The following is a 17,761-nucleotide window of genomic DNA, read 5'->3' on the forward strand; positions in this document are numbered from 1 at the left end:
GGTAGCATATTTCCTTCGTTTTTTCTGGTAATTAATTAAATAAGAGAAGAACCTTTTTGAAATTCATTTATCATTTCCTTCCACAGATCTGTACCAAATGTCTATTAAAGCAGACAGAAAAATATTTAAAAATAAGACACGAATTTTTTCATTAAAAGACTCCAAACTGTGCACATGGCACAACAAGATTATAGGGCAGGTTCTTTTATTTTCAGCATGTTTAATGAACATTAGCCTCACATTTGATATTTCTTTTTAGAGAAATTATTGCTAGTGGAGGACGCTATTTTGGAAGTTTTCCCAGAAGTAGTAGTTATTCATAGATCTTTCACAAATAGCAGCAATTTTAATTGCCCCAGTGTCCCACCATGCTGCTTTATCCTTCTTCGAAACACAGAAAGAGGAAGTAGACCTATTTTGATCTGTGTAGGTCAGTGCATTCCTTTCCTGATGTTGTCCATTGTTGTGACAACAACTGGCATGGTAAAAACACTTGTGCAAAGAGATCAGCAACTTATTTTACACAGTATTCTCCACCAGATGCAGTTACCTCTCCCTGCGTATTGGTATGGACTAGATCTGGACCAAGAACTAATGAGAGACAGTCTACAATTCCCAATGTACCCATTGCCCAACATAGCCAAGCTTAAATAGTACATGGTAATTCCAATGGAAAGGACTAATTTCCTTGCTGCATTCTAGATTAACTTGAACAATTCAGGAAAAAGACCTAGCATTACTCACAGGTCAGTGAAAAACACACCTCAAAATGGAAAACACATGCATTCAAGACCAGACCGTGCCTGTATGTTCTTGCCTTGAACTTTGGATTCATTTCTGCACATGAACAGCACATGAACTAAAGCTGAAACAGAGGGTATTGACATGGGTAACAAAAGTAATTTTAAAATATGAACAAACCCATGGGAATAAGGACTGTGATGCCTGGTGTGATGTCAATACATAGCAACAGTAGTCTCAAAATCATTAACTATATAAAAATACCTTTAATATCTCTACCAAGGTATATTAAGTGATGAACCTTTCTGTGTTAATTAGTCTGTGGTACTAACTGCTGCAGGTTATAACAGAGACAAATATTTTAGCAAAGTTGAGGAAAAGAAAGATACGCATTTTATATGATAAATGAGACTCTAAACAAGATTTTAACATGCATATTTTCATTAAATTAAAATCAATTTAAAAGGATATTAAAACTTATTTAAGTATGAAGTAAGGTTTTTGAGGAGGAAAAATTTAAAAAAAGACATAATGTTAATAAACATGTAAGGACTGCTAATACCTTCACTGAAGTAGTAATGTTTCAGATTACAGACTTATTTGATCAGTATCCTATTTCTGTGCAATGCAACTTTTCTTTCATCTTGAAAATCTGATGACTAGGAAAAGGAAAATTATGACAATCCTGCTGAGTTTGTAAGTCATTTTTCCACTGTGGTGAATACTCCTCACCTTTCTGCCATGGAAGAGCTAAGCAGCTGTAAAAATCTATCATTAGATTTGCAAATTAGATCTGCATTAATGCCTTATTTAGATTTTTCATGTTAAATCTACTTTTGCATTTAACTTTTATTATAGTATTACCAATAAAATAAAATAAAAAAAAAACAAACCACAAAAAACCCAAACAACCAAAAGCCAACATAAAACAATTCAACAGAGGTAAAATGTTTCAACCGGCTTCTAAGCGGTTTAATAAGAAAAATAATTCAACATACTTAAACAAATTTAGCTTTGTTTAATTTTGAAAAAGAAATATGTGTCAGAATACCAGAATTCCATGAAGAACTGTGTTTTGGTTATGCTTCAACCTACCTGCACTGAATGCTTACAACGATGCAAACCTGTTTCACTAATCCTAGCCCTTCTTTCCTTCCATAAGGGAACCTTTATGAAAAGCCTTCTCAGAGATTTTTCAAGGTCAGCATTTCCACAAACAAGCACCTGCTGCCTGCTATATTTCCTCGTATGCTTGTAAAAAATACTGCTGTTCTAGAATATCCTGCAATGAAATTGCACGACTTCCCAAGAAAACACTGAAAAAAACCCCAAGACCAAACCCCATACAAGTATTCCTTGAGGACTTGAACCAAATGCTTTCAGATTCCTAGTGAAATAAAAAGAGATTCATTTTTTTACATTTTTTTTTTTTACTGATAAACACCTATAATAAAATCTTTTTTCTATTTTTTTTTTTATTTTTCTTTCAAATGAAAATAATGACACCACTTCTGAGATCTGGATGCAATAATCTTCAGCCTGCACTTTTAATTAAGTGAAACCTGCACTGCGTTATTTAATCCGCTGTTCCCCTTTCATACAACCCTGTCTTTGTCTCTCTGTCCTAAATAATATTCAGCAAGAATGAGGATTTTGAGGATAATTACAGTCTGCTGTGCTGTATTTGTTCCTTTTTACCTGAAGAACTTGGGAAAAAGTAGTAAGGAGATCTCTCCAAACACACAGCTTAATTGGCCTATTTATGAATGAGGTGTGGACCCCTGACATCCAATTATATCAGCACCACAAGGTCATCAACTTTCAATACTTGCAGCTGGAATGACTGGTACCAAATGCATTCCATGGTCAGATTCTAATCAAAATTTTACTTACATTTAAACACATAGATGTTAATGAGAAAACAACACTGCACTTGGAAGCTTTTAACTGGGACTAATAATAATTAACCAAAAAAAGGCAACGAAAGTGCAGCTGAACATACGCGTCCTCCTTTTGTTATTATTTGTATAATAATTAAAAATAATATTTTATGCAAGAATGAAAAATGTGTATTTCAATGTAACACATTGTCTATAGTTAGCTTAGAAGCAGATATAGAAAACCAAAAAACTTCTGAATTGTTTCAGTGTATCGCAATGTGTAAATTACAATTACAGCAGGCAAGGCTAATTACAAGAAAATGACTCAACTTGTAGTGAAATGATGTCCTATAAGAGGATTTCACTGTTACAACATTCACAAATTTGTTTGGTTCATTCAATGTGCCCAATAGCAACTTTTAGGCAATCTTATAGCAGAGGTTAAACTCTGCCCTTGTTTATACTGTGGCAAGCTTCTTCTCTAACTTTCACAAAAGCTCGAAAAACCTATTTGTTTTAATAATTTATAATTTAAAATATTCCATGAACATTACAACCTTGCAAACTCTCTGAGGGTGTTAAATGTAGTTAGGCTCATTTGCAATGCTATTTGATCATTACTCAAACTTGGTTCAATTTTCTATGAAATTGCTAGTAACAATTTAATTTTCATCTTTCTATTTATAAGGAGATGTTTCTATACATAAAGAGCCTATACTTTCCCTCAACAGGACATACAAACTCAGTGGAAGAATCTTTGTCCTTTTCTTCTGTCCTTCAGCCTCTTACGTGTTAAACTCATAACAATCTGTCAGTCAGCACTGAGATATTTGTTACTCATTTTCCCTGAAAGGAACACAAAGCCTACTATTACCTTGACTTTTCAATTTGTCAAGAAACACTTGTGATTGCCTCTGACCTGTTAAAGACACATTGCACCGTATGCGCCTATACTCAATGGGTCTCCTTAGCTCACGTCACTATTCTAACTTTATCTCACAGTAGTGAGTCTTTTAAACACTTGCTTTTACTATTCCATTTGGCAAGGAAATTGAGCTTTCTAGCTTCCTTGATTAATCAGATATTTTTCAAGAGTCTTAAAACTCATGAATTAAAATCATTGTGGCTTTAAGTAAAAGTCTTGAACATTTCCTGTAAAGTAGAAATACCTACAACTTTATCTTGTTATTAAACAACTATTGTGGGATAAATGGGCTTTTTTGGTCTATAGCATAAACACTTCTTTACTTAAAACTTTTAATTTTGGGTTAAAATGTGAGAAGTTGTGCAAAATTGTCTTCACTGGAATATTCTAGGGTTAGGTTGAGAAAACCTTGAAACACATCTATATGTGACTCATATAGTAGATAAATTAGCATTTAAACCACAAGCCAATTAAGTATAAAAATATGTATTTTTTAGGATCTGGGATAAATTAGCCCCTTCTCTCATATTGCAAAAACGTTCACAACTGAACTTTTTCTGAGCCTGACTTCTGCCTGAAATTGATTCACTAGATACATTGGTACACTGATAATTTAGCCCATGTGAATATTTGAAAGGCTTTTACCTTCAATTACTACATTACAGTATAACTACCAATATAATCATATCATTCCCCCAAATTACCAATAAAAGAGTGTGCACTAATACAACTGCAAAGGATTGTGACAATTACCATATGATCTGTTTGTTGGGAACTTCAGTGGATGACTATATCACTGTATTTAACAGTGAGTTTTTAGAATCAACAGACAGAAAGAGGAAAAAAAAAAAAATCAAAGTCAGTCACCTCACAGAAAATTAGTGAGAGATGTTAAAAGATAATGCAGAGACGGACCGGACCTACCAAAAAACCCAACCCAAACCAAAAAGCCCAAATGATTAAACAAAAAATAGTAGAAAGAAAATGAGCACTCTCCCAAGATGGCACTACAGGAAAATCAGACAGTGAGAAGAATCTGACAGATAAATGTATATTTACATCTGCCACATGTGAAAGATGAATGTTTAGGTAAAAATAAAATTACCTGTAAAGAAAAATTATTTTTATTTACATGGTTTTTTTCTAGCTATCAAAATATAGGAGTGGGTTAAAACATCTGCTACATGGATGGAAAGCAATATTCGTCAAACCTCAGTAGAATGCCAGTCTCAGAAAAACTGGCAAGATGATCTGGATAGCATGAGTTTGGATCCATGCAGAGAATGGCAAAGGAGCACAGCCATCCAGGAGGGCCAGAGAGAGGGGAGAGCTCCAGACAGAAATTTACCTGTGAAATAACTTTTCCACGTATCTAAGAATTAGCTGTGAGATCTGGGGAAAAAAAGCAGGTAAATACAATATTCTCGATCCTTATGTTAATGATAACAAATAGAGCCATTAATACCATTCATAGTGATATTTAATTTGGTCATCAAGAACCATCCTGAGATCTCATCAGAGCGTGTTATTACCCTAGCATGGCTACTCCAGACCCAATAAGCATGCAGATCTTTAAAACAGAAAAGCACTCTCTTGTCTTGCTACTAATCCGTTATTAAAAGGAGGACTGATTCCAGCATTTTTCAGTCCTGAAAAAGACAAAATGCAAACAATTTAGAAAACTACTCTTCTTCATCTCTAAAGTTACTTGGCCACAAAGTGGTGCTGACAGTTCTTTTTTACCATGCCAAGCACCTCCAATACGCATAGAAATGTAACAGCAAGAAGATAATCAGTGCCAGCAGATATCCCCATTGAAACATGATTTCCTAAATCTGTCTCTTCTCTCAGATCTTCAGGGGGTGGTCCTTTGAACTTTTGGGATGGTTGAGGGCCTTTTTCCCCAATTATGAAAGCTTGGTTTTATCTTTGGTCTTGATTGTTGTACAAGACAGCAGTAATGTTCTCAGTGGTTTCACCTCTTAGTAAGATATCAGCTAGAGAACATAATAAACCATTCACCTTTCTTCTCTCAGCCCAGTCACATAAATAAGGTGATAATCTTTAGATCCTTCGTAGGCCAGCCTGTGAACAATTTCAACAAATTAATTGTCCTGTTCTTCTTAATGCAACAATACAGGTAAGTACACACATGTGTATTTCCTTTGTGTGAAACAGTTCAGATACCAGAACTTTCCACTACCTTATTCCCTATGAGAACATCTACACTTGCTCTGCACATCTATTATATCTAAACTTTTCACCATACCCTCAAAGCTATAGTATACATATGAAATGTTACTTGAAAAGATTAATTTATACCACTTCAGATCCTAAAACAGAAACCCCAAAGTAGTTTAAGACTAGTTTATCAATGTCCTTATTACCTCTAGCAGAATGCCGTTAAAAATTGTCATGGCCATTTAGACAGTATGGGAAAGACTCTAACCAAAATCTACTTTTATTTTTGCAGCAAGATAAATAAAATATTTTAAAGCCCCTAATTGCTTTTTGGAAACATGCAGTTTTGGCATGGGGGAACCAGACAAATGACAGCAGACATCAACTATTCTCTAAGTAATGACCAAGCTGCAGAAAAAGCATGTAATTCATTAATTAGACAAGTAAGATATTCCTAAGAGTTCTTCCTGAACATAAACTGAAATGTTCTTCACAACCATTTCTGTATTTTCTTACATAAACTGATAAAATAGTTACCTGAACTGATAAAATTTCTGATGACTTCTGGAAATTACATCTCGGCCTGAAATTAATGTAGAATATTCACTTTTTTTTATTAAAACATAACTTGGACACTAAAGGGATTAGTGAAGGGAACGTAACCCCAACTGCAGATTTAGCATTACTAGAAAAAACGGATATTGTATTTTTCCTATTGCTAAAGAGATTGCTTCCAATATATACATAGTAAAAACTGGTGTCTGCTTTTCTCTCAAGAAAACATTAAAGAATCAGAAATATTAAACAATTACTCAATAAAATAGAGGTGGAAGAATTTTGAAGCACTAATGCAGTTAGTTGTCTTTCTATTTGAAAAGATGGATTTAATTTCTACGCAAAGATTTTCCAATGAATGGTACCATAGCTATGTATTGTGGGGGTTTTGTGGTGGAGTTTTTTCCCCACCAATTTTCCAGGTGAGTCTGGCATTATTTTTATGACTGTTTTACACTTTTGTCACATATGACAAGTTACTGTCAAGGTATATAATGACTCTTGATTTCAGGGAGAAAGCTGCAGAAAAAAAATCTCATGAGACAAAAATCAAACAAATAGAAAATAATTATGATGACTCTTTACCACAAAATTGCCAGGCAAATATCCAAACGTGTGGTGATCACATGCACATATGTAAAATCTATGCCATAGAGCTCCAAAAAGCAGAACTTGTTGCATGTTTTATAGCAGATTGTGTTGCAAGGTGAACAGTGTCATTTTACAGTGATGCTATCATTGTCTGCAAAGTACATCAGGTTGCACAGATGTAGCAGAGTTGTTATACATCACAATATGCTTTTGGTCTGAATGCAGTGTGAAAACGTATTTTGAGAATTATAGATGATTGCTTTACAGAAAGCTAGATAAATTGCTAGTACTGCATTTCTAAAATCATTACATGTCTAAATATGTTCTTGCCACATTATATTTGATAACTTCACAGGTGATTTGGAAGAAAATAGAAAAGCATTGCTTAATAAAATTTCTAGCTTCACAAAAAGTAGCGGAAGGCTATGTAGTAATTAGGAAAGGTCAGATATAACGATTGAGCACAACCTTTTTTTGAAGTAGGCTCATTTGAACGAAACAGCTGTCTAATTTCAGACTTATCAGGAATTTGTGTCATTACTGGGGTGAAAAGACTGTATGAAAGTAGTGACCCTGGACAACAGCATCATGCTGTGTGACCAACTGAAATGAAAATTTTACAGGAAAAGTGGCTTTGGAAAAGAAAGGAAAAGAAAGGCTCCTCCGTTATTCTGGAATCAACATCTACAGCTCAGTGCTGTAAAAACTAATACACAAAGCCCCATAACTCAGCCCCTGAACGATCTTTGCATTATGCAGTTCAACCTGGCCACTCTTTTTTGCACATGATAACCATAACCAACACGTTCAATAACATCCACTTCAAGAATTTCATTTCCCTCTGCTAGAACATGCTGCTAGTAAGAACAGCAGAAGGCTAGAGATAGGATGTTCTACATCATAATTCACATGGATGTGTAACAAAGATTTTTAACGCTAAACAGTTGTAAATGACCTTAAGAAAAAAAAAAGGCAACTCAGTAAGATGACATGAATGATCTATTACATAATATATGGGAGAAGAACCATTAGGTGAAACTGTAAGAACAAGTGTTGTCGTTCAAAGTTAGCTTCTGGATGGTCAACCATGAAAAGGATTGATTGTTATACAAAATGAAAATGCATATTGTTCTCCTTTATGCACTTACAGTGCATTTCTAATTCAGACAGCAAATTACAAGAATACCCTTTCAATGTGTAATGTGGGGGATAAACTATCATTTGGCTAATTCTGACATTCAGTAATACTTTAGGAAAATACTTTAGGAAACCTCAAATATTTCTGTGGGCCCCTATTTCTCTGGAAATATCACACAGTTCATTCATTTGTTATTTATATTCTGATTTTTTTGTGCCAAAGGTCTGTTCAGGCTTTGCAGCAGAATTTAGCGTTTCATACTCATCTTCCTCAGATGAAGAAAATGTGTTTTTTGTCTTGGTGCTTGGAGAAGCATTACAAATGTTATTGTATTCTTCTTACCTGACAACCTTGAAGCAGTTAAATGTAAATTATGCAAACAGGCAAACATGATGTGATATTTAACTACAAAGCTTACAAGGAAACATAACTGTAAACAATCTTAAACCTGTTAGTTGCTATCAACACAATAGCCTTTTTTAAGCAGATTTTTTTTTTCTACAGGAATGGGTTTTGGGCAAAAAAAAGCTTACTTGATCATCTGGGTTATCCAAATCCAACTGATTGAAAATGATACAGTTAGGGATGATCCTGACCCAACAACAGCACTTACCTGGTAAAAGCACAACTGAAATGTCTATAAAAAGGTTCTAAATATATGCAATTTACATCATGCAATTACCCTTTTTTTTTTATATCAACATTTTCTTTAATCCCATCTTGTTTTTATAAGTGATGGTAATTAATGGATTTATTCTCTGGAAAACTGATATTCACAATGAAAATAATATTTTCAATTACTTTTATTCCCAAGAAATAAATGGGCAAATACCTCTTCCAATCACGTACACAGCTCAGTGACAATGAACTATGGTAGAACTGGCTAGCTTTTTATCCTTTATGAACATTAAAATTAGGTAATATTCTAACAAAATTGCTTTTCTTTATTTTTGCAATATGGTATAATATGTAAACTACCAGTCTGGAACTTGATCACTGAATTGAAAAAAGTAACATAACAACATCAAGGATTACTCTTCTTTTACCTTATCAATAGCTTTTAAAGTTTTAAGTGAGAAAAACACTGAGACACATGTGGGCTTGCATCAAAAGAAGCAAAATTAAAAAATACTCATTTAGATACACAGAAATATGTATCTGATGTACATATACCATGTATCTACTCCTTATTAAATGCCTGAGTTCACACTTTGCTACTCTATTTTAAAGTTGCTTCACCAATCAGTGATATTTCTTACTTTCACTTTCACTTCCATTTCGTCAAGCTCTTGAAGTAACTCTTCATTTTCCAACAGGGATGAGCCTAAATATTGCTTGTGAAAATAATCTCTGATGTTTTTATTGTACCAAGATGTTACCTAAATAAATAATAAAAAGAATTCAGTCAGTGAAAAATTTGAGAAGCGATTGTCCATTTTTTACAATATCTATGAGACAGTTTCATCTACAAAAGAAGCCCTGATTTTAATTCCTTTCAATTTTCATTCCTAATGTTCATGCTTTTCTCAGAATGCTTACATTTGTATTATTTAAATGTTAATAAATGCAGAAGGAAAATATTGTGGTCAAAACAAACACATATTGTAACATATGTAACAAAATAGACAAAAGTGTATTCATCAATTATGACCAAATTATGAATTAAAACAGTAAAAGAAAAATCAAGTTATAGTCACACATAGAATAAATGCATGTTTTATAACACAATAAAAATATTGTATGTTTTCCCTAGAATCACATTGACTTAAAAATTTCCCTTTGCTTACAGTAAAAGACTATAGGTACTTTTGCAAGAATATTAAAAAAAAAAGAAGAAGAAAAAAAAGACCAAATAGGCTTTATGACCTCTCCATAGAACCTCTTCATCCATGGCTTGAAAAACCCAGTTAAGCTATTGAGATAATACTACAAGGAATAATCTTTAGTAGCTTAAAAAAAGAAATTATTACATCTTACTAGACTTACTTCAGCAAGTATATGCAGCAAACATATGCAGAATACAAATATATTTTCTAAATTGCACAGAACAACTTGCATTTATTTCTGCTTGATTCACGGTAGGTACCTCTCACTTTCTTTGCAAACAACACATGGCAAGAATTCCTCAGCGAAGCTTTGCATTTTAAAATATTAGTCGGAACATGTTATTAGTATCAAGGAGACTTCCCTCCAATCTTTTCAGTCTGGAAAATCACCACTATACTGAAATTGTACGTGACATACTAAGAATTACTTTGTACTAGGTACTACAGCTTTTAATAGAACACTACAGATCTTTTTTTGTTTCATCTGCTCATGTGGGACCTATTTTTAATAAATTTAGACAATACGAAACATGAAAGAACCTTTAAAATGTCTTGGAAGCATTTTCAGATACAAATAAAAAATGGGGCGCATTATCTCAGAGGTTCAGCAGAGCTAGGAAAGTAAACAAACTATTTTACTACTGAGCCTTCATTTCTTATCCTCCAGATGAGAACTTACTGATTGAAACATTTTTCTTGGAAGCACATTTTCACACAACATTTACTATGGGTCCACCAAACTACAAATGAATGGAATGGACAATAAAAACTGTGCTAAAAGGGAAAGAAAAATTTCTCTGTGAATTAGGACTGTTCTTTGTATCATGTATCTGCTTATCAAAACAAACTAGTATTTCTGTAATGCCAGCCAGAGGAAAAAGTAATTCTTTAACCCTGTGTTACCTGTTACCACCTGGCAATATTTCTTTCCATTACAGTGAGTTTAATCAGTCGGCTTCCACTACAGCTAATACCTCTGAGTGATTTCAGTTGTGCTGGCTTAGCTCTTAAGCAACAGCTGGGAATATTTAACTGCTTTTTAAGAAACCCACAGAATCTTACTTTCAGTGATTTTGGTAGAGAGATGGGAAAGGAGAGGAGGTTAATATACCTGTTTGAAAAAGACAGTTGTTTTCCTTGATGGGTTGAAATCTAAAATCACTCCTGTTCTTCAAAAATTAGGTTTTTCTCATTCATTTACAAAAATTATCTGCTCTGTGTGCCATGAATAATCCATATCAGAAATCAAAGGCTCTTCAACATTTTTCTCATGTTGCTAAACTGCTCATTTTGCACTGATTATGGTCCAGGTGATTTCAATGTTTATAGTCTTCCACTGCCTTTCTACATTTCCCACTGTCAATTCAGAAGCAGTGAGTTTTCCAACAAATAACTGCGGGGTAGGGAGGAACAAAACCAACAACTTTCTGTGTTAAGTATTTCTTGCATGCCCACACTACCTGTTGCCTGTTCCATTGAGTCCAGGTCAGCAAACCAGCCAGCCAGCAGGACAAAACTCAAGCCCTAAACAGCGTACTTACAGTAAGTAAATGGAGACCAGTAGTAAGTGGCATTCCTCAGGGGTCAGTATTGGGAGCGGCAGTGTTTGGTATCTTTGTCAGTGACATGGACAGTAGGATCGAGTGCACCCTCAGGAAATTTGCTGGCAATGCCAAGCTGTGTGGTGCAATCAACATGCAGGAGGGATGGGATGGCATCCAGAGAGACATGGACAAGCTTGAGAGGTGGGCCTGTGCAAACCTCATAAAATTCAACAAGGCCAAGTGCAAAGTCTTGCACATGGGTCCGGGCAATCCCAAGCACAAATACAGGCTGGGCAGAGAATAGACTGAGAGCAGCCCTGAGGAAAAGGACTTGGTGGTGTTGGTTGATAAGAAGCTCAACATAACCTGGCAATGTGCACGCACAGCCCAGAAAGCCAACCATATCCTGAGCTGCATCAAAAGAATCATGGACAGCAGATCGAGGGAGGTGATTCTGACCCTTTACTCCACTCTGGTGAGACCCCATCTGGAGTACTGTGTCCAACTCTGGGGCCCCCAACAGAAGGACATGGACCTACTGAAGTGAGTCTAGAGCAGCACCACAAAGACAATCAGAGGGCTGGAGCACCTCTCTTACAAAGACAGGATGAGAGAGTTGTGGCTGTTCAACCCAGATAAGAGAAAGCTCCAGGCAGACGTTATAGCAGCCTTCCAGTGCTTAAAGGGGGAGTACAGGAAAGATGGGGAGGGACTCTTTATCAGGGAGTGTAATGATAGGACAAGGGGTAACGGTTTTAAACTGAAATAGGGCAGATTTAGACTAGATATTAGGAAGAAATTCTTTACTGTCAGGGTGGGGAGACACTGGAACAGGTTGCCCAGGGAAGCTGTGGATGCCCCATCCCTGGAGGTGTTCAAGGCCAGGCTGGATGGGGCTTTGAGCAACCTGGTCTAGTGGAAGGTGTCCCTACCCAGGGCAGGGGGGATGGAACTAGGTGATCTTTAAGGTCCCTTCCAACCCATTCTATGATTCTATGAATCACTGTATTTGAGTGGCTGATGCTTTACTTACTATCTTAAATCTCAAATAATATTTTTAACATCACTATGTGAAGGCATCACCATGACAATACAGATCTGTCTTGCTTCATCTGTGGGACATTTCAGTCTCTTCATAACAACACTACCAAAACTCTTCCCCAATCCCCCATGTATTTATCTTCACAACATTGCTAGTGAAGCATCCTTGGCTAATTTCATAAATAACAAGTTAAGGCAAAATGGGACCACGGACGCATTTTTAAAGAAGAATGCAGCACTTCAGTTTAAAGTCTGGGCTTTAGTGTTTTTTCTATGACCAAGTACAGCCTTATAAAGAAGAGGAATGATAAAATAATCTTTTATGGGAAAAAAAATAAGTATCAGTATGGCATTGTCCCAGAGTAGATACTAGGGGCTTGTTATATTTGTGAAGGACTGTAAAAGACCCTGGAAATAGAAAAAAAAAAAAAAAGAAAAAACACGAAACACCACTAAATGTGATGTATACCAGTCAACAAAAGCATTTCAAGTTCCAATATATTGGAACAGGCTTTTTCATTTGTGATATTTCTTGCCAATGTAGACAAAAGCACTGTACGCTTTTATCAGCCTCATTTTTTTGTTTTTATAAGAAAGACTTTGTTTACATGATCTTCCCAAATGCAGAAGTTATTTAGAATTTAGCTAATAAGAGTAATCGTTTCCATTTTGAAGGGAACGTTTGCAATTGTGAGATATTAAACCAAAGTAATCCATATAGGTACGTGCATACTTTAACAAGATTATGTATACTCTCAGGAAATAGTATGGCTGACCAACAATGGAGTCAGTTTGACAGGATGTCAGAAACTCATTTGGTTTCAAGATGTGGGGATTTTTTTACATAAGATCAAACCCTGGGAATCCTGTGAGGTTGGCCCATACATGCAAAATTAGTAAGGGGAACTAAGTTATCACTATCAGGAGAAACAGAACAGGAGATCAGAAATTTGGAAATACATAAAAGGAGAGGCGATGGCCATAATTAAGAAAGTGGCAAAATCACTGGTACCACAATTTCATCAGAAGTAGCTAGCAGAGAAGTAATCTTAAATTGATCTTATTATAGAGTTTTGAATAACTTAAACCCATTTAGGTCTAAATGTCTTAGCAATCATTGTAAAATACAATTTTTGATATTTATGAAGAAAGCCTTCACAGAATGTGCATGGAATCAAACATGAAGTCGAAACTTCATAGAGGAACTTCGTACAATGTTTTGATGATTCAAATAGTTTTATGCATTAGATGACAATCTGCAGATTTGCCTCCAAATTGCCTGAGATTAAAAACTCCATGTTTTCATTCTAGCCATCAGTAGCAGCACTATGCTGAGAACAGTTATTGGGAAAAAAAAAAAAAAAATCAGCAAAGAGCACACCACCAGCAGGCATAGTCCAAGTTAAGACAATTCTCTACACATTAGCTACGACTGTGACTTATACCAAGATAGTTTGTTTCCCATATATCTGTCTAGATAGCAAATGTAGGTGTACTCACCTGTCCTTTGAGTTTTACTCAGCTCTTATCGCTGCCCTTGATGTGACCAAGTACCATGAATAATTTTAATTGTCCCATATATGCATAATTGGATCAATTAAGAAAAATTACTTTCATAAATCTTCTTCCAAAGGTAACTAATTATGCACAAAATAGGCCAATCTGCCTCTCATTTTCATTAATGAAAGAGATTATCAGAAAATATGATGCTTACACTTCCACAAAGGAAGGTCAAATACCCCTCTCTAAGCATAAAGTAAGTATGCTTACACATATTGAAAATATTGAAAAAGAAACATACTACATGTTACAATCATGACTATCAGATCATCACATTCCGATTAGAGGTCAAAGGAAGGTGCTGCATTTTTAGTCCTTCAGAACAAAGTAGTAAGCGGTGATCTTTACTGCTGCTGGCTTTTCTTTTAAAAAAGCAGCCCACAAATTTCGCAGCCTTCTGCATTAGAGTCATGCCTAGCGAAACAGAAGCAATGCAAAGAGCAAAAATACACTCTTAGATATTACACGGCAGAACTCATCTCCAGTACTTTGCTTTCTCTTATCCCCTGAACTCCCATTAATGTTGGTGGGAGTTCAATATGCTGTTCTTGCATATGTAGCATCATGAGACATCAAGAGGAGTTCACTCCATGTAGAGATTGGAATATTAGTTTTCAGATGTGATGAGAGGCTTTGCAAGTTTAATTTCTGTCATCACTCAGAAATATATACATAATGTGTCAGAGGCCAGAGATAGAAATTTAACATAAAGTCTGTAAAAGTTAATTTTCCAGTGTTTCTATTTACATGTGAATATATTATTTGTCCATGATGCATGAAAATTAATTGTCCATGTATGTACAAACCATACATTTTACCAGGTTTGACTCTAATGCGGATACTAAACAAGTATATTCTGATAAGCATGATGTTAAAAACTATTTGACATTGTCCCTCCATGTGTACGCCAGCCTCAAACCGGATGCAGGTATGAGCTAGCAGGTAGTTAAATACTGGCCAATCTCTTCAGATTATCAGGAAACTTGCCAGTAGAAAACTGTTTCTATACTTACTCTTTGTGATGTGAGCACATACCCGAGAGGAAATAGAAATATTCACACAAAAAATTCACTTCACAATATTTACAATCTAATCTAAATTAGGGTGAATTCTAGCTGGTTACTCCCAAATATTTATCCCTTATGTGATGAGGACAAGTAGAATTCTCTGGTAAATTTTATGAAATCATGACATTCACATCTTAGACAATGTAAATTTTTTTCTAATTTTTTTTTTAAATAAGTGTGCTTGGCTCCAAATTTATCCCTTACTCTTCAACAACAAGCTGTTTCTGAAATGTTCCCTTTTTGAACGTTCCTTCATGTTCGTATACTATGGAATAACACTGATGTGATCAGGTTAATTGTAGTAATATCTAATACTTTTCAATGTAGAGAAAGGATCATTTTTCTAGATGAAATAGGACATATTTCCAATGTAGTGAGTTAGACAGACACTGAAAGTTCAGCTGTAGCTGTTGTAAATTTATTAGAATTTGAAACAACATTTCTTTTTGAGGAACTTTCTTTTATGGTAATGTGGTAATACTGAAAAAAAAACAACCCAGAAACAGCAGCAATAATATGCGTGTAAGCAAACACTGTATGTTTTCTAATGATTTGCAGAGACACAGATACAGCCCTCCTATATTGTAGTCCTTGTTTTTCAGTATTTTTGTCACCTTGTAGTTATAACTACATACTGAGATTATGACACTTGCATAAGACCATACTATTTTTATCTGTTTGGGAGGTTTTTTTCTATCTAATCATTAAATAAGGAACTCTTGCTCTATTTCTAGCAGCTACTGATATTGAGTGCCCCAGAAATAAGGCTGTCGGCTTGCTTGTGTACCTTAACAATTTTGTTCTCTCTATGTAAAATTACAAAGAGTTGTGCTTGTTAAATAAGGTGCTTCTCATCTTAAAAAACCTCACAGGCAAAGTTAGTGCCTACAGAATAAACTACTGCTAACAGTTTCTAACATTTTCCTCTGATACAGGAAGAAACTTTATTTTGGAGGCAAAGAAAGAAACTTACGGAGGTATCACAATCAGGACTCTACTGTCAGAGGTCCATACAAAACTTTAGCCTATTTACAAAACACTGAAAATAACTCAGCTTTACTCTTGTTAGACTTTGGCAGTTAAATTTGCATAGGTTCCTCCTTCTCAGCATACTTATATCCAAAGAGGTGGAGCAGGACTCTCCCTGTATCTTTTTTCTGACAAGTTGGTGAAGTTACATGGCATTTCTCAAGGAAAATGAGTCTTACATTGCAGAAATTTCTTTGATAATGTGGAGCACAAAGAGAGAAAAGCTATCTGATCCGAATGCTGGGAGATGAGGAACGACAAGGAAAACGAGCAGTAGGACTGGAAAGAATAAAAAGGAAGAGTAAAACTTAATGGTACCTCAGCTCTGAAAAGAAGGTACAAAACCAGGTTGTATTTGAAATTCAGTAAGAGATGTGAGCTAAGTGGGGAGAAAGAAGAAGAGAGAGAAACAGGTTGCAAGTGTGGAAAACCCGCAATCACTACAGTGCCCTAAAGAATTTTGTTTTGATTCCAAGAACAAAATACTCCTCTGCTTTCAGACACACCAACTGGCTACCTATGCTATATCTTCAACTAACCAGTCCAGAAACAGCCTGCTGCAGTTGTGATTGCTGTTATCAATTACTGTTATTGCTCATGTGCCTAGAGGTTTGTTTGTGCTGGGAATTCAATCTGAAAGAAATCTAGTTTGGTTTGAAGTACCACATTTGATAACTTACAGGAGAGACCCATGTAATGGAAATAGTGCTTTTGAAGACATTAAAGTTCTATTAAAATAAATTATTAGGATGTTATAGTTACAAAGTCAAATATTCAAAGGTTACAATCTCAAATAGAAGTGGACCAGGGTTATTGGCCTAATAAATATATTTAAGTTCCTTTTCTGTTATAGTCTCTGTAAAACAGTTGCTAGACTTTTTTTTTTTTATTGTGACTTGCCTTAATATTATCTGTCTTACCTGGTTCTCTTGTTGATGCCACAAACAAATTTGCAGAACCTGCTCCAGTCCTTGGCGCTGATGTTTAAGAAATCTGTCCAGTTGCCGTCTCCTGTCTTGTAGCATTTCAAGGAGATTGTCAATTTTCAAGCAGCTACTGTGGGCTCCCTGAATCAGCTCCGGATTTGCATTTGGCCCCTCACACTTGAATTCTTCTATGAATTCAGTTAGCTCTTGGCTTTTGTTTAAAAGCGCAAGTGACCTCTCCAAAAGCTCTGTAAGAATAGAATTTCATAGGGAAAGAAAACTACGTGTTTTTTAATTCTGGTAGCATATTTCAAGTACTACTCAAGCATTTTTAGAACTACCTATTATTTACATATATAAGCATAATGCATTTTCATGCATTGCATGAACAAGTTGTGAATGCTTACTTTAGAAGATATATCTCCTAAGATATTTCAGTTTGGACAGCTGTTACATAAGCCTAACAAAGTATAACTATGTATACACATACATATATGTACCTACAATGGTACATATTATACACACACATAATGGTGTACTGAGAATCATTGAGACAAAATCCATAACTGATATAGTTTCCTCAAACCTGACCTCTTTTTGATGTTTTCCCTATCCTCAGGTAAGCTGAAGAGAAATTTCCTACCCTGCTTTTTGCATGGGTCAGTAGCCTCTGTAGTCTTTCATTAGTAATGCAAGCAAAATTTAGGTCTTTATGTCCCTTACAGAAGTTGAAATAAAAAGTTCTCCTGTCTGGGTG

General features: G+C 35.3%; 1 protein-coding gene across 3 annotated transcripts in view; it reads right to left on the reverse strand.

Annotated features, from left to right (window-relative positions):
- The window catches only part of CCDC141 (coiled-coil domain containing 141), a 101,267-nt gene that overhangs the window by 54,122 nt on the left and 29,384 nt on the right, over nucleotides 1-17,761 (reverse strand). For all 3 annotated transcript variants that reach the window (XM_054209910.1, XM_054209911.1, XM_054209912.1), the window contains exons 6-7: nucleotides 16,999-17,252; nucleotides 9,271-9,390 (exon numbers count right to left, since the gene is read on the reverse strand). In XM_054209910.1, the coding sequence (XP_054065885.1) occupies nucleotides 9,271-9,390; nucleotides 16,999-17,252 (374 nt within the window). The remainder of the gene's footprint in view (nucleotides 1-9,270; nucleotides 9,391-16,998; nucleotides 17,253-17,761) is intronic.

This window comes from Rissa tridactyla, chromosome 7, assembly GCF_028500815.1.
Source record: "Rissa tridactyla isolate bRisTri1 chromosome 7, bRisTri1.patW.cur.20221130, whole genome shotgun sequence".
Taxonomy (NCBI): domain Eukaryota; kingdom Metazoa; phylum Chordata; class Aves; order Charadriiformes; family Laridae; genus Rissa; species Rissa tridactyla.